The 26,679-nt window shown below is 38.5% G+C and overlaps 3 protein-coding genes across 4 annotated transcripts; 2 read left to right on the plus strand and 1 right to left on the minus strand.

The window, feature by feature from the left end:
• Positions 1–1,541: 1,541 nt before the first annotated feature.
• Positions 1,542–12,115, plus strand: trim8b (tripartite motif containing 8b). The gene is made up of 6 exons (XM_027010458.3): positions 1,542–3,858; positions 6,768–6,863; positions 7,220–7,453; positions 9,670–9,701; positions 9,822–9,937; positions 10,121–12,115. Exons 1-6 carry the CDS (start codon positions 3,286–3,288, stop codon positions 10,762–10,764), a joined length of 1,695 nt encoding a protein of 564 aa, XP_026866259.2. The 5' UTR covers positions 1,542–3,285; the 3' UTR covers positions 10,765–12,115.
• A 5,951-nt stretch (positions 12,116–18,066) lies between these two features.
• Positions 18,067–21,328, minus strand: arl3b (ADP ribosylation factor like GTPase 3b). Of its 2 annotated transcripts, XM_027010442.3 has the most exons (6): positions 21,053–21,328; positions 20,578–20,721; positions 20,333–20,449; positions 20,205–20,255; positions 19,921–20,106; positions 18,074–19,666 (listed from the first exon to the last, which is right to left on the minus strand). In XM_027010442.3, exons 1-6 carry the CDS (start codon positions 21,053–21,055, stop codon positions 19,619–19,621), a joined length of 549 nt encoding a protein of 182 aa, XP_026866243.1. In that variant the 5' UTR covers positions 21,056–21,328; the 3' UTR covers positions 18,074–19,618. The 2 variants fall into 2 exon arrangements, with proteins under 2 accessions (XP_026866244.1, XP_026866243.1); XM_027010443.3 differs by lacking the exon at positions 20,205–20,255 and having other exon boundaries at positions 18,067–19,666.
• Positions 21,329–21,490: 162 nt separating this feature from the next.
• Positions 21,491–26,452, plus strand: sfxn2 (sideroflexin 2). Its single transcript, XM_027010390.3, has 12 exons — positions 21,491–21,554; positions 22,721–22,889; positions 23,222–23,392; positions 23,604–23,702; positions 23,896–23,971; positions 24,138–24,223; positions 24,319–24,379; positions 24,579–24,645; positions 24,850–24,899; positions 25,012–25,061; positions 25,221–25,268; positions 25,413–26,452. Exons 2-12 carry the CDS (start codon positions 22,732–22,734, stop codon positions 25,510–25,512), a joined length of 966 nt encoding a protein of 321 aa, XP_026866191.2. The 5' UTR covers positions 21,491–21,554; positions 22,721–22,731; the 3' UTR covers positions 25,513–26,452.
• Positions 26,453–26,679: the final 227 nt, after the last annotated feature.

Here is a 26,679-nt window from a genome sequence, read left to right on the forward strand (position 1 = left end):
TATGGTTGAGGGGTAATTGGCTGTGGGATAGTTGAGGCTGAGGGGTTGTTTAGATGTGCTTGTAGTTCTGATTGAAGGAATAAGGGAGAGAAGAAGGTCAGTGCGTGGGTCCTGTGAAAATGGTCTACTATGACATCACAGATTTTTTATTCCACCATTCATTCCCTAGTCGACCTAGTCGTCACGCAAAAACCGGAAGTGGATCTTTCCCAAAAGCACACACACATTCTCGTATGGGAACTACGTTTGTGCCGAATGTCGTGCTTCTACAATAAAAACTGCGACCTGTGAAAAGTGTGAAAATTTGCGAATAGAATAATAATAAGAAGAACAGAGTCTTGGCTTTGTCAAGCCAACATAATAAATTCCTTCACTGAATGAAACAGCCAACATCCCATTCTGACAAAGACTTCTTTGGCCTCAGTTCACTCTTTTATACATACTCATGCATTCATCATACTAGCATGATTAAGCCACTAACTCCAGTCCACCACTGCTGGGTTCCACCTCATTCAAAAGCGCTTTGTCAGTTGAAGTTCCGTGAACACGGGTGTGGCAAAGTTGGTCCAGAAAGGTGTTCCCATTCAGTTTTCTGGAGCTGCAACATACCTTAAACCCGTGGTGCCTAAAACCAATCGTCAAAGGCTGGAGTCCATCACAGTTAGCAAATGCTGAAATGTGTACTTGATAAGATTCAGCTTTAGTTAAGCAGGGAAAACACTAAAATGGGGTTAAGCACTACTGTAGTTGGTTCATACCTGTAATTCTCATCACCTTTTTATTTTATTATTTTAATTCTTTATTTTCTTCGTACGAATATTTTAGGGGAGAAAGGCAGAAAGACCGATGATGCATTGGTGATGATATACACCAGTTACAACATGTTCGCTGTAATCTATTTCCTCCCAAACAGTCTTCATGTGGCTAAAATACCCATAATTCATTTCTAATCCTCAAACACTGTTGGGTTTAGAGAGGTTTTGATGTCTCAAATTTTATAAGAAATATATATTTTCAGTTTTCATCCAATCTTGTCTTCAATTCCCAATCTTCTGTTCTGATACATCACATAATGGCACCACGAATCCATGAGATATGCTGCTTTCTTTACTTAGTGTATCAAAGTGCTTAAAGCAAAACGAACTCAAGGTACGTTTACTTATTTGTTTAGAATAGTTCCATACAGAGATTCATCAACACACACACACACACACACTTTTGTCATCCAAACGCAAGTAATTGTAGAATAAACTAGGTGAACTAAATGTAATAATATGTTGGAGTTTATCAGTCAACAACGAGAGAGTGTTGTCAAAACTATTATAGGCCGAAGTGAGGGTTTTCATTTAGATCCCTGGACACAAAACCTTGGATTTTGCCGATGAGTAATAATGGCCATTCGGACCATCCATCGTAGCTGCTTTCTCGTGGTTGCTCTTTTAAATAAAATCCCGGCTCTTCCTTTTTAGGCACCTCCTTTTTATGTCTCGATGCCGTGACGAGTCACGTGATTTGTGGAGTGGTTATTGTGGGGAGGAGGGACCGTGAGCTCGGTGTACAGAAACTCAGCTCTGTGTCTGCATTCCTTCCCTCATCAAAGCCTGCCTAAAAGGAAAGGAGGGGGGATCATAAATTATAGCTAACATGGTAAAATAGGAGCGGTTTCGAATTGCAATCCATGGACGGATAATCTCAGGAATTAACGACAGATTTGAGGACACGCGTTATTGCATTTCTCTCTTCGATGCCTTGTAGGCAGTGAAAACAAGAGGCTTAATTTAGCCAGAGACGTTTCTTTTTCTTTTATCTTTTTTTTTTTGAAAGAGGAACGCAAGATGGCAGATGACAGGACCAAATAAGAAGGACAGAACGGTATCGTTCCCTTAAAAATGTAAAGGATTGCACAGAAATTTCAGATGCATTTCTGAACTATACACCTAACTAGCTATCTGGTTGCCTCGACTTCACATTTTTTCCCTCTCGCTGGCTACAAATAACGTTAAAAGGAAATGCGCTTTGCTTCCTCATAGTACGACACGGGCTATTAAAGTAGGTTAAAGCTTTTGAGACCATTAGCTAGCCTGCTGCATCTGTTAAGCGGTCCCGTTCGAGCTGTGATGGTGTGCACAGACCAGATTGCTTGTGTACACCTTTTTTGTGTTCCGATTTGAAAGGAGAAGTGAAAAGACTGGCCCGTTTAGTTATCTTTAATTTGAAACACATGACGTGTCAATACGTTCAAGTCAGTGCATGGTTTCTGTGCATTTCTTCGTTGTAGTAATAGGGATTTTTAGATAGATAGACAGATATCCGTGTAGGCTGGTGTGCGCGTATCTACATATGTTAACCGAGCTTGCTAACGCCACCTAGCTAAGTTAGTTAGCTACGATAGCTAGGAATTTATCATAAAATAGCTAGCAACCTTACTGACTGTTCATCTTACCTAATCTGTTATTTTCACTAAATGAAAGTAAGATGGCTATCATAGCCAATAGGCTATAGATTTTTATTGTCTTGCTAGTCCAATTAGATGATATAGCTATCTTAGCTCGCTACGTCACGTCGTTTTAACGGACAGTGCAACCCGTCATTAGTGTATATATACTATATCCTACGGTTTTCCTCATTAATAGCTATAACTATATACTACAGACTTCTCAACCGTTTACTTTCAAGTTGAATGCAAATTGAATGTACGCAATAAAATTCTTACAACCGTGCCATTAGCGATTCACAAGCCTAACTTGAGCCACCCTCAAAAGGCCCATCAACGTGTCTTAACACAGCAGACGAGAGACTGATGAGATATCATTCAGATGTGTGAACAGACTAACGTACTGGTTGACGTTTTTAAAAAGGTCTGGTAGGAGTCACTGTAGCACAGACAGCATTGATTATGCCTTGTTGACATTTAGAAGCACAATGTAGCTAGGTAGTTGTGTTTATTCGGCAATAATAAACTCCCTAGGTTTCTACACTTGGCACTCAAGAATGAATAAGTAGTTGGGTGATATAATATGGCATCAAATGTACTGCATAATCGCTGCAGTACAATAGCTGTGCTTTAGCCTATTTTTACGTCTCCGGAGCAAACTTCATTGTGATTTTGAGCCTATGAAAGTAGGCCTTGTGACTTCCCGTTGTACAGTTTTTGTGCAGTAGAACAGGTTCTGTCTGCATGGGTTTAAAGGAATTGCAAGTTCACGTTTGTACCTCTCAGAACTTATCCGACTATATTTTTTATATGCGCACTTAAAAATTTAGGTAAAGTTGAAAAGAGCTGAAATGGCAGACAACTGGAAAAACTGTCTTGAAGAAGAGCTCATATGTCCAATTTGTTTGCATGTGTTTTCGGAGCCGGTTCAGCTGCCATGCAAACACAACTTTTGCCGCGTTTGTATAAACGAAGCTTGGGCCAAGGATGTGTCAATGGTTCGATGCCCGGAGTGCAACAATGCCTACAGCCAGAAACCAACTCTGGAGAAAAACCACAAACTGTCAAATATAGTAGAGAAGTTTAATGCGTTGAACGTAGAGAAGACTCCTACAGTATTGCAGTGCATCCTCTGTCGCCGGGGACCACCACTTCCCGCACAAAAGATATGCCTCAGGTGTAATGCACCTTGCTGTCATTCCCACGTTCAGACTCATCTTCAGCAACCCTCTTCCAACGCTGGGCACTTATTAGTAGATGCCGCCGATGCGCGAGCCTGGAGCTGCCCGCAGCATGACGAGTACAGACTGTATCACTGCGAGACGGAGCATGTGGCGGTGTGCCAATACTGCTGCTTCTCCAGATGTGCTGTCAACCATGGACATGCGGTCTGCGATGTGGAGGTTCGGCGCAATGATATCAGGGTGAGTGACCACACCTTTATAGCACTATGGAACTGATTCTTAAAAAAATCGTATGCACCAAACTATGCTTTCTAATTAAACAATACACCACGTCAATCAACCTTGCATGGCTTAAAATATTTTTAAAGCACGCCCTTATTATTGATATTTATTTGTTTTAATTGTGTTATTACTATATCATATCTTGCTATTTTATTGCTTTACTTATAAACTCATCTTTCTGTTGAAAATTGTTTTATGAATCCTATAATTTCCCTCTCTCTCTTTACTTCACTTCCATTTGAATGGTAAACAGTTGGGTAGCCCTGGGAACAATACTAAAGCCCTCCTCTGGGCTTATCTCCCCAGCGCAGGTGCATCCTTGTGTGGCATTTGGGAAGGGAGCAGGGGTTGGGACCAAAGAATTTAATGAGGAGTCTTATTTTCTGTGGCACAGATGAAGGAAAAGGCCTAATTTGGATTGCATATGCTGCTAACAATCCCTGTATTCCTTTAGGCCTTATTGCAGGATAATGGAGACTCTTTATGTTTGACTATAATGCTGTAGGTCTATATATAGACATCAAAGCACTGGCCAGTTAATAAACAGTCCTGGGTGTTTGAGGCTAGTGTAGTTTTCAAATATGTGTATTTCAAAAGCTTGTTCATGCTAAGATTTGTCAGAGAGTAGCTACTGAAAGATTGTCTTGGAGTCTACAAATTTACCATATGTGTTAAGCATATAGCAAATATAACACTTCTTGAGACTGTAAAGGTAAAGAATTAGTTATCTACAGAAGATGCAGCTTAGCTGAAATTTGAGTCTGTCACATGGGTGTCTGTATATGGTTGAAACAGCAGAGTCCCAGGGGTACTTGAAGGTGTGGCTGAGTTTTCTGTTCACCCAGACCTGAGCACTGTACCCCCTCTCCCCCACAAGAGAGGAACAGCCCCACAGGATCACTGCTGAATTAGGTTCCATCCTCTGGGCTTTATTAAAGTAATTATTGTGGGAGGGGGAGGGCATACTTTCAGCATTGAAAGGCTTTTCATATTCCTCTAAAGCATACCTAGTTCATGCTATTACCTTTCCGAAGTAGGATTTAGCTAATACTTAAGAGGAATGCACATTCTTTAAAAAATTGTCTAAACAGATTGTTTTAAAATCTCATTAAAAACAATTCTATGTCCTGATTCTTTTCCCACAAGCAAGTAACATGTATTTTGTGCAATTCCACAGTATATATTGGTGATATACTGTGGTAATAATAAGATACAGTTCATGTTAATCTAGCACTGGTTCCTTAATAATCAGGCCATAGAGTACACTGTCATTATGGATTCATTTGTTTTGCTAAAACAGTGTCTCAGACAGAAATAGCCCAGCTATGCAAGTCTCCCTTAGTGATTGATGTAGTTCATTTTTGTTGAGGGCAGAGTTAGCTGTTATCAGTGGCAGTCACATTGCGTGATTGAGGAGCATCACTCCGGGGCCCACCACTCTGGGTTGATGGTGTTTGTTTCATGGTTGTTGTGCTCCCAAGACCCTTCAGAAAGGTGGGAAGCCATATTTCTTTGCTACTGCTCTGCTGTGTAAGATCCAACAGTGAGATCTTTAGATTGTTTGTTTAAAAAGTGGGGAATCGGTACAGTGCCAGTTTTTTGTATAAAAGGCCTTATTTTGAAAAGTGACATATAGCCAAGTGTATTTTATGATTAATTGATTATTCAGTTTATTAGGAAGGTTTAACTTTTCCTTCAATTTGTGTGTCTTATTTTGTTTGTTGGTACATCCATGTTCAGCATTAAAGGTAATTACATTTTGACAAGATGCAGAGAAAGTGACTTTCCATTGGGATAGTAAACCGATGAGTGTAAGTGGTCAGTGCAACTTAATTTGTTTGTGATAGTGCTATTTGGGTATCTGTCTAAACATTTACATGACTATTTTGCCCCCAAGTGTGTACAGAGATGCCAGTTTGGGAGCTTTGGGGGTCACAAAGCATAAAGTGTTAAAGATTCATTGTGTCATGTCTCTGAATAAGTCACTGAGCTCCCTCCAAAGCTTTAAAGCATGGATAGGACTGTGTGGTTGAAGTTTGTACTGGAAGCATTTTTATCTGCTAGCCAGCTTGCATTCATTACAGAGCTTTGCTCCAGTATACTCACAGTGAGGGTAACGGCAATTTGTCTCTGACACAAAGGCCGACAAAGACAAAATGGGGAAAGATAGTGTGAAATGAAAGTTTTTCTTCTCTTTCTGTCCTTTTTGCTTTGTATAGTTTTGATATTTCTGTCTTTTTATTCTTTCTTCTTGCACAATCTTCTCCTGAATACATAGAAATTAAAAAGCAGCTTTGTTGCCATGACAGCACCTCCACATTCTCCTTTGTGACTGCCTCTTGTATCAAGCGTCAGTTTAATTAAAACTAATTTGCTTTTTTTCTCCATAGTTACCACTGTGCTTCTATCAGGCATTGCAAGCCATTTGTTGATTGGTTTCTCTATTGTTTATGCCTGAATAAGAAAGGGACAGGAAAATAATTGAAATTCCTCTTCACTCTGTCTTATGCTGAGGGAGTTTGGATAGCTGTTCATTCTGTTTCATAATAATAAAAGATTTTTTCACATTAGAAGTCTTAACTGTGCAAAACAAACATAAATATAAGCTTTAATATTTAAGAAAAATGATTTGCAGATAATTTCTTTGTATAATAAGGCTTTTTTAAAACATGATTTCCCTTTTTTCTTTTTTCTAAAGAAAATTAGTTATTTTAAGAAGCTAACATGGTTCACACAGAAATAAAACCTGTCTGAACTTCCATATTTTTAGTGCATCCTTGCATCTTCAGATCTCAGGAGACATTTATTTTAGGATGGTTATTTCCTATGGTGGCATAATGACATCCACCTAAATTCTTCTTCTACAGCAAACGTTAATGAAGCAGCAGGACCGGATTGAGGACCGGGTCCAGGACATAGAAGAGCAGATTTACAAGCTTGAGTCAGACAAATGTCTTGTTGAGGTGTGTTTCCATACCTTGTCCTTATCTTTTGTACAACTGTTAAACTTACCATGGGTATGACGTCTGCCACAACACTTTTGTTTGCCACATAATCTGTTTTTATAACCTATGTTCTTAATCCAGATAATCCTGTTTTCTTATAATTCATGTTTCTTCTCAACAACTTGCTTTATTTCATAAAGGTTTATGGTGAAGATTGTGGTGTTTGTTTTTTTTTAAAGTAAGGAATGTCTAGTCTTCCATTCCAAACTTACATTCAGGGTTACAACCAACTTCTTGCATCGTCACAGGCAGATATTCTTTTCGTCTTGATACAAAATTCATCTTGCTTTACTGTACCTGTCTCTACTCCTCAGGACAATGTGCAGCGGCTCAAAGAAGAAGTTCAGTTGCACTACCAGAAGATGCAACAGCTCCTGGAAGAAGACCTGGGGAAGACGCTGGATGTGCTGGATCAGGCCCACTCCAAGTTCTGCCAAGAGAACTCCACACAGTCCCTACAGCTCAACCAGAAGCGGCAGGAGGCCAAGAAACTTCTCAGTTCTATACAGATGGTCTTTGATAAGGCAGAAGATATTAAATTCATGAGGGTGACTCATTTTATTCTTTGTTTTTTCTTTGTCTTTATTTTTAATATATTACACAATGAAATTAGTGAAGTTTTAAAGTGACATTTTTAATATTAATGTTTTCAAAGTGTGGTGTATTCATAGTCTAGTCTACATGCAGGCTTAATCCTCACTAATTGGGTTTCTTTTCTTTATACATATTGGTAAAGCACAATGTCTGTCTTTTCTAACTTTTAGCAGAAATGCTTGACTCGGATGAGCAAAGTCTATTGCGCATTTAGTTTATATTAAGTCTAAATGAGTATAAAAGGGGCTGCTGCCTTCTGAGGCATTTTATTGGCAACCCTGCAGTTAACAAAAGTTACGTGACTCACTACTGTCCTGAAAAGGAAGCACTGCCAGGTGCCGTGATTTAGCTACACTCTTCGTCTGGCTACAGTCGTGGCCAAAAGTTCAGACTGACACACATTTTGGTTTTCAAAATTTACTGCCTCCATTTTATTTTATTTTTTTTTATTTTTTTAGATCCTTTTGTCAGATGTTTATATGGTATAGTGAAGTACAATTATAAGCATGTCATAAGTTTAACTTTTTATTGACAAATACATCCAGTTTAAGCAAAGACTTTAAATATTGTTAAAATGTTGACCCTTTAAAAAAGACTTCTGCAGTTTGCTTTGGCATGCTGGATATCAGCTTCTGGGCAAAATCTTGACTGATGTCAAGCAATTCTTTCCCAATTAGTGCTTGGAGTTGATCACAGTTTCTGTGTTTTTGTTTGTTCACCCTCTTTTGGAGGACTGACCACAGGTTCTCAATGGGATTGAGATCTTGGGAGTTTCTTGGCCATTGACCCAAAACTTCAATGTTTTGTTCACTGAGCCACTTGGTTATCACTTTTGCCTTGTGACATGGCGCTCCATCATGCTGAAAAAAGCACTGTTCAACAAATTTCTCCTGGATCATTGGGAGAAGTTGCACTTGGTGGATGTTTTGATATCATTCCTTATTCATGGCGGTGTTCTCAGGCAAAATTGAGCAAGCCCACTCCCTTGGATGAGAAGCAACCCCACACATGAATGGTCTCGGGATGCTTCATTGTTGGCATGACACAGGACTCATGGTAGCGCTCACCTTTTCTTCTCCATTTGTCCAGATGTCCCAAACAGTCTGAAGGGGGCTTCAGAGAAAATAACTTTACCCCAGTCCTCTGAAGTCCAATCCCTATAATTCCTGGAGAATGTAAGTCTGTCCTTCAGTTTTTCCTTGGAGAGCAGTGGCTTCTTTGCTGCCCTTCTTGGCACAAAGCTATCCTCCAAAATTCTTCGCCTCACTGTGCGTACAGATGTCCTCATACCTGCCTTCTGCCATTCCTGAGCAAGCTCTGCACTGGTGGTGACGTGGTCCCATAGCTGCATCTTCTTTAGGAGACAGTCCTAGTACTTGCTTATTTCTTGGACACCCTGAAGCCGCCTTTACTGCAAATGAACATTCTCTCCTTGAAGTTCTTGATGACTTGATAAATGGTTGATTTTAGGTGCTATCTTACAAGCAGCAGTGTCCTTGCCTGTGAAGCCCTCTTGATGCAATGCAATGATGACTGCATGTTTCTCCTTGGAGGTAACCATGGTTCAGAGAAGAAGCACCACCACCCTTTTTTAAAGCACTCAGTCTGCGCTGCCTTGTCCTTGTTAACACTTTATCCTGAGCTAGCGAGAAGATCACTGAAATGATGTTAGCAGGACATTTTGTGGCAGGGCTGAAATGCAGTGGCTGGAATGCAGTAATTTTTGTGATTATTCATTTTCATGGCAAGAAATGACTTTGCAATTAGTTGCAATTCATCGGAACACTTTTCACAATCTAGAGTTAATGCAAATTGCCACCATAAAAAACTGAAGCAGCAAACTTTGTGAAAACCAAAATTGCTAGTCTCAACTTTTGGCCATAACTGTACTGTTAAGTAATAGCTAACACTCCCTTCAGCAGTACCCGTTCATCTGTGAATTTTACACAATGATACTACTTTATAGTTGGACTACTTTTATATATTGGACTTTATAGCACCATTACACTATTCCTTATCACTACCTTAGTTGTCAAATTGTACTGAAAAATGAATGCTCTAGAGAATAAATTCATGAATGAACAATGAATATGAAGTGTTTAAGTTTCTCATATAGAGATGGTTACAGTTTACACACTAAAATTTGTGCTTTTCTTCTTGCCTCCTCTAGAATACAAAGTCTGTGAAAATATTAATGGATAGGTGAGTCTGCAGAGCCTTTTAAAACTTTGTGTCATCATTCTTGACACACTATATCCATGATGTGATCAGTCAAATATATGGAAACATTAGGTAGTCTGACAGTCACATGTGACCCTACAGGTCTCAGTCATGTGTTGGCAGTACTCTTCCACCTTACAAAGTGGGCAGTCTCAATTCTAAGCTGTTTCTCTCAGAGATCTCAAAGAGAGAGAAAAACCTTTGCAAAATGCTTGAAGGTAGGTATGAATGAATAATACATGCATTTGTTAATTATTCAAAAACCACTTGTTCAACACATGGTTTTTGTTTTTGTTTGTTAGTTTTTTTTTTATTCAATCTTGTACATTGTAATTGATCACCTTTAACACTACCACTTTTTTTTTTTTTTTTTTTTCCCTCCCCCCCTCTGCCCATGTCAGCACCTTTTAGTGCTCCTGCAAACTTCTTCCAGACTATTCCAGCATATGTGTGCGCTGAGAAGCGCAGACACACTGCGGCATTCGCAGACAGCGCTGGCAGCAGCAGGACTGGCTCCAGCTTTATGGAGTCCTCGTCCTCCTCAGTCACTGGATCGAAACAGCCTTGCCCGGGTCTCGCTCCAGGATCTGCCCCTGGTGAGGGTCAGTCCTCACAGCCAGCTCTAGGGCCTTGCACCTCAGCCCAGCATGTGGGAAGCACCAGCACTGCAACTGGCTCTCAGCCCACACGCCATTCCAGCTCCGTGTTTCCACATTCTCATTACCCCAACAGCAGCACCTCACAGCTGCCCCAGTATGGAGGGAGGAAGATTCTGATGTGCACGGTAGATAACTGCTACTGCTCAGGGGTGCCGTCTGTGTCTAACCACAGGGGGCACGCGCCCTACCCTCGATCTGGCTCCTTCCCTTGGCCAGTGAGCTCACAGGAGTACTCTCACCCTCCTCTTCCCTCCACACCGGCCATGTCTCAGTCCCTACAGAGCCTGTCCATGCGTGATTGGATAGACGCCTCACAACCACACAGACACCCTGACTTCTATGGCCTCTATGGGCAGTCTTCCACCAAGCATTATGTCACCAGTTAACCCTTGCTCCGGTGACTGCTGTCAGTCACAGGATAGATTATGCTTATCAGTTACGGAATGTCATGACGTGAGTGAGTGAGAATTTTTGTACATAAATCGAATCAGTCATTTAATGTTACTTAGGTAGACTGTGTAATTCTTTTAAAGACTGAAACAAGTAAATATTACAAAGTGAAGCATAACTTTGCACATTACCTAGGAGCAAATGATGTTGCATCATCTTAAGTTACTTCTTAATACAACAGAATAAAACTGAACATTTGCAAAATGAAAGAGACAAAACAGTATGAGTAGTTGTTAATCATAAGTAATGTTGGCACTTTGTGAATTCCAGATCATTTTAAAAAAAAGTTTTACTATTTTTAAGTCAGCATAGCTCTTAAAATATACTGTCAACAAAAATGTTCCTTCTTACTGTTGAAAGTATAGCCCACTATATTTTATTTGACAACATAAGTAAGTCTTTGTTATCACTGAGAAGATCCTTGTAAGAGCAACATGTTTTTATTTTCACAGTCTTGTGTATTTCTGCCTCCTTGGGCAAAGGTTGGACTATTCTCTGCAATTTTTGTAAGAGAAAGCTATACTTACTTGCTATAGGTTAACTGTATTTGTAACAGGAAATTTTTGTAGTTTTTGATGGACTCGAAAGGGAATTTTGATGATGCAATATTATTTTCTTTATTACCATTGTATGTACTGCCCTATTGAGAGATTCTCTCAGTGCCCCGTTGTCTTGTGCTCCTTTGGTGCAGCTGTGACTAGAATTCCAGGCCTTGACCAGCTGACCAGCTGCCCAGCAAGGTTCCACCAGACAGCCCTGCCTCGCCCCCTTAAAAAGTCACATTATCTGCCCTTTAAGTGAAACCCAGATGTACATTATTTTGTTGCTCATGTCAATATTTGATATTTTGGTTGTGGTTTTAACCATAGATTTTTATTTTTTATTTTTTATTTTTTGATCTGATGGTGAAAAGCAAACTGCATTCTAAAGTTTGAACTCTATTACATGTCTCAGCATTTATTATAACGCTGTAATTATTTCTCCTTATTCTTGTCACTTCTGGCACCAAACATGAGTATATGGCTTCCTGTTTGTTACTGATTGCATGTGGGAACAAGTTTACTCGTAGCAAAGTAATGAAACTGCAAGAAATTTAAAATGACTTCTGAAACAGGGAATGAAAATGTAATAAAAAAATTAAGATCTTAAGTAATGGCAAGCACTGACCAATGAATCTAAAGGTGAGAAACCTTTTTCTTGTTTGCTTTTATTTCAGTTTTTGTTTTGTAAATATTTTGTGAAACTAAAACAGGACTTGTCCCAAATAAACAATGACATAAAAAAATGGATGGTTTAAAACCTTGAATTTCTTATTTTGAATATATGTTTGCCTTGCAGATTTATTTGATGCTTATAGTGATAAAATTACTGTAACTCTGAGAAATTTGAAGCAGTTGTAAGTGGAGTTTGAGGCAGTTATCTTGAAGATAAATGGTTGATGGAATCTGTTAAAGCATCCTGTTAAAGGTTGAGGTGGGCCTTTGGTGAAGGATCGTATTAAAAAGAGGACAACAATAATACCAGCATGCAGGTGAGTCATAAACTTGCCTCTACTTCATCAGTTTCTAAATAAGGAATTGAGGTCAACAAGTGATATTGTCTGGTTTGCTCCTCTGAGTTGACCTGCAAAGAAATGACACAAGTACTTTAGAATAGGGCTCTACAGATCATGTTTAATTGCAGATAGGAACATTCATCATTGCTGTTAGGGCAAGAAAAATTACAGCTTAACTGTAAGAGGTAGGTGTGATTTTTATCTGCTAAGGCAATGTAAGATTAATATACTTGAGTGATAATGAGTGCACGGGAGAGGGACAATGTTCATCTGAAGGGTTACTAAAGATCTTTGTGACTGAAATGGAGGCTATAAATGTCTCATGTATGCACACATGTTTAACTTAGCTGGAATAGGCTGCATGGATGTCACTGATTCTCAAATGTTTCTATGGCATGCGTAGCTACACTTCTTTTGTCTACCTTTGTGTTTGCATTTTTCAGAGAAAAAAACTAAACCAAATGGGTAAGGCAGTTGTGGAGCTTCAAAAAACAAGAAATTCACAGAAAAGTATAGCCAGTAGCTGAGAAAGGACAAGCAGGTTTTTGCAGGAGTATATGCTTTCTCTGAAGGCCTTCAGAGTGCTACTCATAGGAACCATTTTGTTTCAGCAGGTGGATGTATAAGAAGTTCAAAGAATTCTCAATCATTGTACAATTTCATGATGGATTGGTCACTTAAAACTCATATTTACATGTTTAAGGTTTATGTTTAATATCTTCAGTAGCTAGTGCTATGTTGTAGCCTAAGGCATAAATATTTTATTCACAGGTGTCTGAGGTATCATAAAGTGTTTTTAAAGTAATCTGACAGCTTTCTTCTATGGTAATAGTCTATCTTCTAAACCTATTTCAGTGGGCTGAAATAATTCAATAGGATTGCCTACAGCTTGACTGATTTGGACTGATTCTGTGTGTGTGTTTACAGTTCATACGCTTTTTAATGCTTTTAGTGGTACTTCTGAGAAGGGAGTAGGCCACAGAGGCATTTAAAGATCCTCCTAATGGGCTGGAATGTCTCCCACAAGGCTCAAGATGTGTCTGCTCATTGATCTATTTTGACAGTAGCCCAGCACAGAGTGTGTGCTCTTTTTAGATCATGTAGTATGGACCCTGTGCTGGTGAAACTCCCCACAGCTCTTTCTCATTGTAGCCCTTTTCTAGCTACTGTAAAATGTGGGGGAAGGGAATCTCTGCCGCATGTGTGCCTTTTTAAAATGGCTTTGGTCATATTTCACAGGATTCTGTCTCTACTGACACAAAATTTATCTCTTCAGTTCGCTGTAGGGCTGTATGTGTAGTCGCAGTATGTGTAGTCCTTTATGACCCGAAGGTGTTTTACCTTCATATCAATGAATGTGTATATGCATCAATGATGTCGTTTTCAACTGCAGGGAAAAAGATGGCCTGCTAAATAATCAAATGCATCATGCTGCAGTGCCTGCCAACATACCCTGGGAATATGATGAACAGAAGAGAGAGAGTCAGTAATCACTATCACTATTAGATAGACCGAAAACATTCTGTCACTTTAATGTTATAAAGATGTAATAGTAGACTTGAAATAAGAAAATTTTCTACATGTCATTTTTTTTCAGAACATGTGCCTGAAACTTTCAGCCATAACTAATATTCTTGGTTTTTGAATCTCCCTATTAAACCCACTAATACATTATATCATAGATAGAGAAAGAACGCATTTTGATTTAATTAAATGTGCATGGATCACCTTTAAAAGTCTATGGAATAAAAGCAATTATGTGGTCATAGCTGATCAGTCAACAACAGAATTAAATGTGTGGAATTAAATACATGCATGATTCAGTAATTAGATGTAAAACTGTTGTATTATTACTGGTAAATTGCAGTTTCTTGATGTTGTATCATACTAATGTAGCAAACCATGAACCTTACTCAAATAATTTAATTGCTGCAAGACTAAATTTAAATGAAGTAAATTTAGAAAAATAAATTCAAGCAGCTTACTTTAAGGCATAGTTTACAAGTAATGTTTAAAAATAATCATTTTTATTGGGGGGAATCTTTGTTTATATGTAGAGTTAGGGTTAGGGTTAGGGTTAGGGTTTTATCCAGAACATGTATACAGTTTTACATTACCTTGTTTGATTGAAAGTGTTTTAAAGTACAGTATGCAGAGTATTTTCAAGCCTTTTACACCATTAAATTTTTTTAATTTAATTTTTTATTTTTTTAACAGTAATTCCCCTTTAATTTGCCTGTGAGAGACAGATTTGGCACTGCTCTGTTAAGAACATTTCACTTGCCTCCTCCTTTTGTTTGTGAGTCTGTAAATATTGTTTGGAATTTACAGAATACAAATTTTCTGATGTGTTATGAAATATGACATCTTGGTTCTGATTGAAACTGCAGTCTTGCTGTCCTTTGATTAGTGACATAATTGTTTCATTTTTGTAATGTGATACTATTGGCTGGCAAGGGAGTGCATAGTAGGATGGTGCTGATGATGATCTTCTCCTTTCCCCTGTGTGTGTCAGTGGAGATGTTGGGAATCCCGTGACCCAGATCATCCCTCCACGGCAGCCTCTGTAATTCTACACCCCACCCTCCCTCTACCCTCTCAGGGCCCACTGAGCCGTCACACACACCTGCCAGCAGCTTTGGGTGTTGCCTAGATTCTCTTCCCCCTCTCTCTGTCTTTCTTTTTTCTGCTCACGTCTCCCTTCAGTGTCTTCAGTTCTGCAACATTGTTTTTGGTTATATCCTTGCCCTAGACACAAATATTTCAACTGCTGTGAAAATACAGCATACATGGATACTGCATATCCTTTTAGACTAAAAACCGATAACAGATTTTTGACTCAATTGTATTAAGCTTGTATATGTTTCTCTGTGTGTGCGTCAATGAAATTGGATATTTATGTATGTATCATTTGTTCCCAAATAAAATGTTCAAAAAAAGATCTAAGGATTTCTGTATGTGTGTTTGTAGGAGAGAATGCCTTGGAGCATGATATTAAGGGTGACTCTCCATTTTTCATCACTTTAGTCTAGGATGAGTTACGTCAACACGAATTTCAGGTCTGTTAGCATTAGTTAAACCTGATTGCTCCACTGGTTGGTTTCTTATTCCGACATGGCGTCTGATAGGTGCAGACATGTGGAATGTATGGTTTGGATGGGCCACAGGCAGCATAGCACTGTAAAACCGCAGGGTGGTTCAGCTCAAATAGCAGCTGTGGAACAGCTGCCCAGTTCCCAGTACAAAGATACTGTAAATTAGAGAAAGAATTTGACCCTGCCTTCCGATCAGCCCCACGCACAAACAGTCACACTCTCACGTGGTAACTGCCATGTCCCATTAGACTCAACCCTGCATTTTAAGCATGTTCACACAGCGATAGGCCCATAGAACATTTTGGATAAAACTTTTGCTCTGTTACTCCATACACATAGCATTACGACAGCTGTGGGGGCTGTCCTGATGAGTCCTGCTGTCTGTGGGAGAGTGGGCTGGATGCATAGTGCAGAGGGGCGCAGTCTGAGCTTTGTGTGGGTGTTGGGCCCTTTGTGTCTAGCTGAGGTGCATAATTATGTCCCCTCCACTGCACCCCTCTGACAGCTAGCATCTTAATGGCACTCAATAACGGAGGTGCGAGTGCCTAAACTGATATTAAGCCCATGTGTGCACGCATCAAAGCCATGAAATTTGTATTAGTCCTCAGTTGCACACATAAGCACAATCATTTAATAATATTTTTAAACATTTGGCCTTGTGTTGTAAAGCCTACATCATATAATGTACATATAACACGTTCAGACAGAAACAGGATAAAGTCTGTCAGTCATTCTTAAGGAAATAAGTAGGTAGCTCTTTGCACATATTTATGTCTTCTTGTAGCGTGCTGGTTTTTCTGTAATATGAGTAATTGTTAAAAAATGGAGGCGGGCTGTGTCTGTGGAAGAACAAAAATGGATGATGCCTTTTATTTTTGCACTGTTAGAAAACATAATCAGGTGTCACTGAGTTTCCATGGTTACATAGTGTTTTGCCCACACAGATGGAAGTAATATATAAATGTATACTGAAATACTGGTATATATATATATATATATATATATATATATATATATATATATATATATATATATATATAAGCTGTTAGATTTGTTGTTGTTGTTGTTGTTGTTGTTCTCTGATTCTGATAGTGCTTCTAGGTTTTAGTAAAGTTTGGACCCATAAGTTTAATTCTAAACATGCTGCAATGTTTCTTATGATCACTTTGCATTGATTCTGTTCATGTTCCAACACTAAGGGTAAATCCAAAAATAGTAGAAAAAAACAGACATTGATTAAATTAATATTAACTGGTGCAGGAAATAGAGCATGAGAAATGAAGGGATTACCAATGTAAAACCTTTTTTAGAAGATCAATGGAGACATGGTATCATCACATTGTAATTTATTCAAATCAATATAATTATTTATTTTTACATTGTTTTCCTGTTTTTGTTTATTTTGTTATTTTTTGCATATTCATGTCTCATGAGTATGTATTTTTCTATGTCTTGCTTGTTTTTATTTTAGTCATCCTTAGTAAATTATCCTGTGTCAAAATTAAAATACATAAAATACTGTGTCAAAATTAAAATAATCTTGCATATTGTTATTTAATGTGATGTTTTTAATTGTATTTTTATTGTTTGTTGTTTTAAATCTATTAGCAAAATATTTCCCTTCAGTGGCCAAAATAATCTATATGACAGTTGAAGAAGATGGGATAACCATTTCTGTGGCTACCCTTTTTGTGGTTGTTATTTTCATATCCACAGAAAATTATATCAATTGAATTTGAATATTACTCAATGGTTGAACTGAATGGAGAGGACTTGTTAATAGATTGATGGTTTTAATACCACAAACATGAAAGAAAGCAAATTTTAATCAACAAAATTAAGTATACGAGAAGTTGAATACTATATTCATAACCCATAAAAATACAACATATAGCAAAATAGTGTTTTGTGGTTTACAGTTAATCAGCTTGATTTATCTTCAGCTATCTGCATCAGTGAATATTCAACATATTACTGTTTATACAGCCTTCCTAAAGTTCTCACCTATTATAATACAACTGCTCACAATTTTGATGCACAGTCAATTTTAGACTATGTCTGTCAACAGTCTCAGCTTCCCAGTTTACATCCCAGTTTATAAATGGGCCTTTTCTCCAATGACTAGAATTCCAGAAGGACAGTGCACTGTGGCTTGTCTAAGGGGCAGATGGAAGGATAAGCCCAGAGATAGACAATTCTAGCTGGCTCACGGGTCAGGAGGAGGAGGGCTATGGGAAGGCCTTTCTAATTGCCTGTCTCCTGGAGGTGGATACTCAGAGGATTCATTCAGGCTTAATAAAGCTTGTGTGTTTCACAGAGAGGGAGTGCATGTTTCCGCTTCAGAATGTCACTCGGCGAAGCCGAGTGTTTGGAATAAGTGAAACCGGGTGGGTGTCTTCACATTCAAGCATGATGGGTGTTAACTATTGAAGAGCAAGTGTAGAGTTGTGTGATACCTCTCAGGGCCCCATTAAAGGAACCGACTCAGAATTATGAGGAAAGAGGGAGAGGGTGACAGGTCGGAATGGTAGAAAAAATTCTGGTATCATCCGTTCTTCAAATTTTAATAGCATGAACACATACACACAAACACATATTCTCTTAAAGATAGTTAATTTTCCATTTAGGGGATCAAACACATACATTACATATTACAATTATTAAATGCTTTTGATTCATGAAATAAGCTTTTCCGTTGTCTGTTTTTTTTTTTAAGATTTAGGTTTGATCTTTTATTTAAAAATAAATACAAATATTTCTTATGGTAAAGTGGGCACTGGGGGGAATCACAGTGTCTAATAATTGAATAACCAAAGGTTCATTAGGTGCAGAACTTAGGTGCATTTTTCCAGATGTCTGCCTACACCTGTGTATCTTCAACAATGACAATATATTGAACACAGCAAATGAACTTGCAACTAAAAATAAAAAGAATGGTCTGTAGACAATGGCGCCATCTACATGACGCTTCAATGGAAAATAAGTATCTGTTACGAATTTTATTTTATATGGAAGTTAACTAATTCAAGGTAGCTAAAACAAACAAGCAACTCCCCCCCAAGAATCTAGGTTAGGTGAGCTGCATCTGTTTCATTGTTTAATGGGAGAATGTGGCAGAGAAAGAGGTAAATATATAATATCTGGGAGAGCAATTGAGTACACATGTAAACAAATATTAATCAAGTTCTATTAATAATCTTTGTATATATAAACTAAGGTTAAAATGGGCTCAAACAAAATGACAGTTAGATGTTTTTCAATATTTATTTTATGTACCAGTTATTATAAATACAACTGATATATTCCAAGATAAAATGAGGAAGATTTTAATGTTAATCTGATATTTTTCGGATTCTGATATTTTTCTATAAGTGAAGCATTTATTTAGATTTCACAAACATGACAGTGTATTCAGATTTTGCAGAAAATGATAACTTCCAAATGATGTTTTTTAATATATTAATGTTTATTTTAGATTTGAGCACAACAACCTTTTCGGGTATTCTATGAAATACACCACTATTATTAAAGCATCCTGCACTTTTAATAAATGTTACAAAAATATGCATGAAAAAAAAAACCTTAGTCAAAAAAGGTGGAATTTCATGCTATCAATGACCAAAACTTCAGTCAATAAAATAACCTTTCTGAAACAAGGCTTGTGGTTCAAAACAAGAGGGAATGTGTGGATTACATTACACATCAGGATATTAGCTTCTGCTAAATGTGTATATGGGCATTGGCGTAAAGTCTTGAATGACATTCCATAATATGACGGCAGATATTGTTTACTCCAAAATGTACCAAAGATCATCCTGCATCAAGAGGTTGAACATGAGTCAAACAATATTTTAGGGAAATAACACAGTATTAAATGTGGCTGACAAAATGCCATAATTGTCATAATGACACAAATGATCAAAAGGGAGGTAGGGAGTATAAAATGGCTTGAGTTTTTTTTTTTAAACACAGCAGGCCTCAAGGAAGAGGCAAATGTGAAATATTCTTTTGTTTCAGAGAGATGTCTTAATTTACATTTGACTTTTAAGTGTTTTCAGAGTTGTACAGATGTACAGTTGTTTGTATATTCAGACAGGCCCAGAACCTTCCCTGGAGGTATTGCAGAGGGAATATGCAGGTCTACTTCCTCTTAGCATTCACACTCTTACACACCCAGTTCATGCCATCCTAAAATGCAAAAGATCTTTAAAACTCTATTAATAAATCTATTGTAATGCATCTTTCAGTCTCTGAAATAATATTATTATTATTATCTAGTCACACTTGTACTGTGTAGAAAATATACATTTAATTATGTTTAAAACATCAAAACAAAAGCAAATAAACTTTCTTACACAAAGGTTTTTCTGGAGGGGGAGATGGTGGTTGTATGTCTGAAAAACATGTTTCTGTGTGTGTATATATAGATGTTTCCTAATCACCTGGATGCCCTCTCCAGTGAGAGCAGAACAGGCCTGGATCTGCCACACTCTGTCCCGGATGGTGTGCAAATTCAGGCCCTCAGCAATCTCAGATGCAGGGGCTGCGGTCAGAAGGTCCTGCTTATTAGCAAAGATGAGAACAGGGACTGCACTGAGCTTCTCCTCCTCCAGTAACTCAGCCAGTTCCTGTGAAGAGCAGCACATTACACAAATGGAATTTTTTCAAAAAACTTTTAAAATAACAGTTAGGGGTGCTGTATACAAGCATCCATAACATCCATTACCTGTCCCGTTTCTTCAAATCTTTTGCGATCTGCACTGTCTATGACATAAATCTGAAATAGGAATTTTCAATCACATGTGTTTTAAAGAAAAAATTAATTCACAAGATACGATGAGTAAGAACACTCACCAGAAGGTCTGTATTTTCAAAATAGTTCCTCCAATAGGGCCTGATCTTACGCTGGCCACCAATGTCCCACACATTCAGTTTGAAACCCTGAGATTGCACACTCTTGATATTGAAACCCTGAAAAAAAAAAAATAAATAAAAAAAAAAAAAATATATATATATATATATATATATATATATATATATATATATATAGTTCATTCGGTCTCACTTAATAGCCAGATGAAGGAAAAGTTGAGATTAACCTGTGTCGGTGTAATGTGACTGACATCTTCCGATGCCAACTGTTTGAGCAGAGTGGTCTTGCCACCATTGTCCAGACCAAGAAGTAAAATACGAACCTCTTGATCCGGAGTACTTTTCAGTTTTCGCAAAATCGACAGCAAACCCTGAAAGAGATTATTTGCCTCTGCCTGATTTTGACAGTAAAGAAAATACACTGGGAACGAAGAACTGGTATGATCAGCGCCTCCACTGGTGAATAGTGATGATACTGTTTTACCTAACACGCATTAGTGAAGGGTTAGCAAGCTAATCTCATCCGAGAACTGCAGCGGATGATTAGTTACGTCTTTATGTTTTCTTTTCTACGAAAACACAATTTCCGCTGACTAGTATCATTGAGTTAAAGAGTTGCTGTAAAATGACAACTGTACTACTCTTGTAGGCGTGCTGTTTAATTTACAGCATAAACAATGTTATTACCAAGGATTTACTCACCATCTTGTGATTCTAGCTAAGTCCTCGAGACGCTACCGGGGGTTACTATGGGGCGATGATGACGTTATACACAAAACACGCGTAAAACCCAAAGAGCCGCAGTCGACTGACTGTAAGAGAAAGTGTTTTAAAAACAATGATAATAAATGCATTGTTATTTCTAAGCATGGACGTGTGTCTGCGTGCATGAAAAGGGCACTAAAAAGTAAAACATGCTACGACAGGAGTGGTGCCTCCCTGCGCGGAAATGATGGAGTTAATAGATCTACTAGAGTTAACACTGAAAGTGCTAAAAGATATGGGTGTTATTGACATGGCTTATAGTAAAACTGAACGCGTATAAATGCATTATTAAGATATCCTCCTAAAAAAGGGAGCTTGCCCTTATGCCTGGTTGGGAGAGTAGGACCCACGTGTTTCACTAACCCTTTAACACGTCATCGCCTCTCCGCTTGGACCATGTAGTGCCATTGAACCACGAGACAAGCAGCGATATCAAGTTGTAAGTGTTGTTTTTTAAACTCGCATTTACGTTTGCAGTCTATAATGATCAAGTTTAATTTGTATAGGAACTTTCCATGTTTTTAAGTAGCCAGACGTAGCGAATGGTTACAAAACAACTTGCAGCAGTATAACCCTGTTAATTAAGTTTGATAGCTAGCTAGCAGTCTATTTTGTTGTTTTAGTGCAGTTTTAATCCCTGTAACGTTATCGAAACATTGCTTAGCTGTATGTTGCAGGGCAATAACAATAACAGCATGGCGCGGCATGGCGAGTAATAAGAGAAACTTACAAACTTGCTAGCATCAGCTAGGTTAATTTACATAGCATAAATAATAGCATAGCAGATGTCTTTTATTTGTCTGTAAACCTGCTTGACTTGAAAAGGGAAAATTGTACTATAACCGTCGTTTCTACATTTCCTTCTTGCATAATAACATTAATATCGTTATTAAGATGGTCTTTGTAAGTAATTTGGGGCAAAAAGGCCAAATCTTTTACAATTTTAAATAATACAGACTTGAGAGAGAGTTTTTAAATTTAAAGTTGTGAATCCAAGAGCTGACAAGATTGCAAAGGGAATGTTTGACTGGGTTGAGCAAACCTAAGTTATTTGGTCAGCACTGGCACGCAGCAGAATGCACCCCTAACACAGTTCAAAACTCAACTTTCTTCATCTCCTGGTTTATTATTTCACTGGATTTTGACCTTTCCTGTTTGATTTACTTCCCGCACCAGCCATGGCTGCACTCCAATAATAGCCAGTGACAGAAGAACCCAAATAAACCAAGTACATTATTACTTTAAAAATTCTAGTGTTTTCGTCAGATATTTTAACTGACAATCTAAAATCTTACCAAAAAAAAAAAAAAAAAAGCCAAACCACAAAATGCCCTGACTAGCTTACACTAACAATGTATGTTTAACAGCAGACTCCTATTTTATGGGGTGCTTAGTTAGTGAACAGGTTCTGCATGTGCAGTATTGCTGGTTTCCTGAAAATTAAATGCTAAAAAATACAAAAGATTTCAAATATAGGAAGATTCCTATCCATTTATATAGAACGTGCACAAAGTCTTCTAATTGGGCTGCTCAGAAACCTGCTCAAAATTGGAGTGACGCATCATGCTCGGTTCCATCACGTTGTGCCTTGGTCTCGTGGGATAGGAGAGCGCACCATGGCGGTTCTGGATGGCTTTGATATCGATGCCCCACGCTGGGATCAGTCCACGTTCATGGGCCGTCTCAAACACTTCTTCAACATTACGGATTGTCGCACTGCACTTCTGTCTGCGTCCAGGCTAGATGAAGCTAAGGCCATAGTGGATAGCTGCAGGTAAATAACACAGAACAGAAAAGCCAAATGTTGGTGTATGGCATTAACATCAAGTAGGCTAATATGGCAGTTTTAACCATCTTAAAATTTGAGGTCAGTGAACAGATCAGTCATGAAGAAAAGCTGTGTTTTGGCAGTAGATTTTTATATTTGTTTTTTGCTCTGAACATTTTTATATGTATTCACTTAGACCAGGGGCTTTCAAACCTTTTTTATGAGACTCATAATGTCTCAGTTTGGTTGATAGAAATTATTTCTTGCTCTCTCTCCAATTATTCCTCCCCCTCTCCTTATGCTCCCGAATGTGTATTTTTCTGCATCTGTCTCTTTAGAGCAGGGTCTATACCTCCAGGTACCACTGTGGAACAGATGCACTATGCTAAGAAGCTCTATGACTCAGCATTTCATCCTGACAGTGGGGACAGGATGAATCTGATTGGCAGAATGTCTTTTCAGGTGCCTGGGGGCATGGCCATCACTGGCTTCATGCTACAGTTCTACAGGTACCCACATGCTAATTTGTAAAGCTGAAAATCACTTATGTGTTCATACTTGTATATTGTAGTTTGAGTTGCTAGGCTTTTTAAACAATGAAGTAATACATCTATAATCAGACCCAAGGTTCAGTTGGCCATTATCAACTTTTTTATTATATATTTTGAAGATGGCTGTAATGACATTTATTTGTGTTAATACCTGTTGTCTGTACACCAGGACAGTGCCTGCTGTGGTGTTTTGGCAGTGGGTAAATCAGTCGTTCAACGCTCTGGTTAACTACACCAACCGCAATGCTGCCTCCCCCATCACAACAAAGTAAAGCTGTAGTTTTGCACCATTACTTGTTCATTCATTTTTCAGTGATGATATACATATATACAATTCAGTCAGAATTGTCTCTATGTATAGTAGTTTACCCTGCAGTAGTGCAATGGACTCTGAATGAATAGTTTTCTGTGCATGCTTGGATAGTTTTGTAATGGATGGCATGTCTGTCCTCATCATCCAGACAGATCGGGGTGGCTTATGTCACTGCCACAAGCACAGCCTTGGCCACGGCAGTGGGACTGAACCTCTACACAAAGGTATTCTCAGTCTGCAGGTGTATGGATAAGGATTGATTAATAAACACTTCAGTATTGCTGCTCAAGATACTGTTGATTACCCAATTTATCAATGTATCAACCATTCATCTAATGGAATGGAGAAAGTCTTAATGATTGACTGTGCGGCCATTTGCTGTCCGTCCAGAAAGCCCCGCCTCTGGTGGCTCGCTGGGTGCCGTTTGTAGCGGTGGCTGCAGCTAACTGCGTGAACATTCCCATGATGAGGCAACAGTGAGTGCTATCTTTCTTGGCCTCCTTCTATACTGCATCTATGTCTTTTGCCTAGGCTCAGCTAAGCATGTTCATTTTTCTGCTTTAACATGCAGGGAGGTCCTGAATGGCATTGCAGTCACTGATGAAAATGGCAATAAGCTTGGTCATTCAACAGTGAGTAACAGCTCAGACATTGAGACTAGCCTTGTTTGGAGCTGGAACACAACAGAAATGTAGATTATAAATGTAGATTAGATTAAAACTCCACTGCTAAACTGTTGTAAGTACTGATAACATTGTAACTGTACCTGGCTGAGCTTTTCTGAATGGGTCAGATAGTGAGCTACCTTTCCTTTTCTTCTATGTGCCATAGAAAGCTGCAGTCAAGGGCATCACACAGGTGGTCATTTCTAGAGTAACCATGGCAGCACCAGGCATGAGTAAGTATACTGAGATACAGTGGAGAAGGCTGGTACTGAGGGAGAGTCATGCCCCTGGCCTTTGGTGAATTTTAACATTTCTACCCACACTGTGAAGCTTCATGCCATGATGAAGTGCCTGACAGAATGACTCATCAATCATGTCAATGTTTTATAAAAACAGCAAAACCGTCTTAAGTCATGAAATTGTTTCCCTTTCTACAGTCATCCTACCTATAATAATGCAGCGACTAGAAAAACACAGGTTTATGCAGGTAGGCAACATTCTGTTTCATTGAACTGTCAGCAAATATTTAGGCAAGGCATGGGCTTGGACACTATTCTTTATTCATGCACATGTATGAACAGCTCATATTTTATTTACAGAAAATCACATTTCTCCATGCACCTTTGCAAGTGATGATGGTGGGAGTATTGTAAGTGGTATCCATTTGCTTTGAATTTAATTTAAGATTAGGTGCAGTTATTACTGGCCGCTGTTATAATTATTTTAAATACGCTGTCAATTACCAGTTGAGTAGTGTTCAGTAAATGGTTTTTGAAAACAAAATTAAATTTCCTCACTCCCTCTTCAGCCTCATCTTCATGGTGCCTGCAGCCTGTTCACTGTTTCCACAGAGATGGTAAGATCACAATATCACTGTCAAATATTATTTTTATTGTCTTAACACATTAAACTTGGTGAAATCACTAATATAACAGCATGGATAATACTGTTCATCAACTCCACTGTGAAGAATTGTGATGCCATTTGCTTCTGTTTTCAGCTCTATGGCTGTGTCCAAGCTGGAGCCAGATCTGAGAGAATCCATCAACTCCCAGTATGGTGACCGCATTAGCCATGTCTACTTCAACAAGGGCTTGTGATACTCGGATACTGATTGTCCATTGCTCCTGGTTTGAGGAACATGAGCGTTCCTGAGCTGGAGCAATCTTGAGCTGGACCATAGAATTACCATTTCTTACTTATATGATGAGTGCTGTTGTGCCCTCCTCTCCTCCCCGACTGTAGTTTTAATTTAGCAGCATTTAACTTTAGCCCATCTCTCTAGGCCTTCAACCAGTCTCTGGTTTTACTTTCTGTTCCATCGCCAAGGCTTCTGATCCAAGCCAGCTGTGGAATGCTAATCACCTGGCTGAGGAAAGTCTGCAGCTGGATAAAGTATATGGTAGCTCTAGTGGAATAGGTTCAGTGTTATGCCTGAAGTGGAAATGTAATTTATTTGCTTTGATGAGGACTGTTTACAGTGGATGACTGAGATCTCTCTTTTTTAACTTTTCAAAAATTATTTGTCCATGACGAGATAAATGTGCAAAAACTGGTCAATAAGCATTTCTTGATGCTTGTAGTCGGCCTTCAGCAGGATGTCTCAAGTAGACTGTGGCTTTTAACCATTCTTTTATGAGTAAGAGAAGGGGACTGATGTCATTTCTCAGCATACCAGTCTCAGGAATTTTTAATTTGATGATTTTAAGCTTTAATGCTCAATTCAATACTTGAAACACCATGCATGAAAATATTTAGTGTACCAGTACTCATTAGTGATCAGTCAGTTTGTTATTCATGTTTTTACAATGTGTGTATAAGGCCAAATGTATTATGCAAAACTTAATGTCCGGTGCACAAATGTTGCTGTACATCCTTCATAATGTGCCTTGTATACATAAAACTTGGAATGCTTGGAACTTTTTATCCTAGTTTGTCCTATCCTAATCATAGCAACAATTAGATACACATGCATACCTTGCCTATCTTAATTTTCAAATGTGAAATAAATGCAGTCAGTTTTACACTGATGTACCATTATGCTCTATTCTGAATTGTTTACCGAGATATTAAAATCAGCAGAGAAACATTGTAATGTTGATATGGCAATGCAATGTTACGATCTCACCACAAGGGGGAGGTGTCTACAAAATGATGAGCAACATAGTCTTCTGCTGCGTTGTGGAGGCTGCGTGTGCCTAAAACGTCCCTTAGAGCAAAAAACGTCATGCCAGGGAGGAGCATTTAGAAAGTCCTGTGGAAAACAT

Source organism: Electrophorus electricus, chromosome 15, assembly GCF_041902795.1.
Source record: "Electrophorus electricus isolate QZ-2024a chromosome 15, ASM4190279v1, whole genome shotgun sequence".
Lineage (NCBI taxonomy): Eukaryota > Metazoa > Chordata > Actinopteri > Gymnotiformes > Gymnotidae > Electrophorus > Electrophorus electricus.

Coding starts and splice junctions, on each gene's coding strand:
- trim8b (XM_027010458.3), top strand. CDS start 3,286: ATGGCAGACAACTGGAAAAACTGTCTTGAAGAAGAGCTCATATGTCCA. Junction 3,859..6,767: donor TTCGGCGCAATGATATCAGG/GTGAGTGACCAC, acceptor CTTCTTCTACAG/CAAACGTTAATGAAGCAGCA. Junction 9,938..10,120: donor CCTTTGCAAAATGCTTGAAG/GTAGGTATGAAT, acceptor TGCCCATGTCAG/CACCTTTTAGTGCTCCTGCA.
- arl3b (XM_027010442.3), bottom strand. Junction 20,450..20,577: donor GTCACATTACACCGACACAG/GTTAATCTCAAC, acceptor TTTTTTTTTCAG/GGTTTCAATATCAAGAGTGT. Junction 20,256..20,332: donor TTGAAAATACAGACCTTCTG/GTGAGTGTTCTT, acceptor TTCCTATTTCAG/ATTTATGTCATAGACAGTGC.
- sfxn2 (XM_027010390.3), top strand. CDS start 22,732: ATGGCGGTTCTGGATGGCTTTGATATCGATGCCCCACGCTGGGATCAG. Junction 23,972..24,137: donor GACTGAACCTCTACACAAAG/GTATTCTCAGTC, acceptor CTGTCCGTCCAG/AAAGCCCCGCCTCTGGTGGC. Junction 24,900..25,011: donor AAAAACACAGGTTTATGCAG/GTAGGCAACATT, acceptor TTTTATTTACAG/AAAATCACATTTCTCCATGC.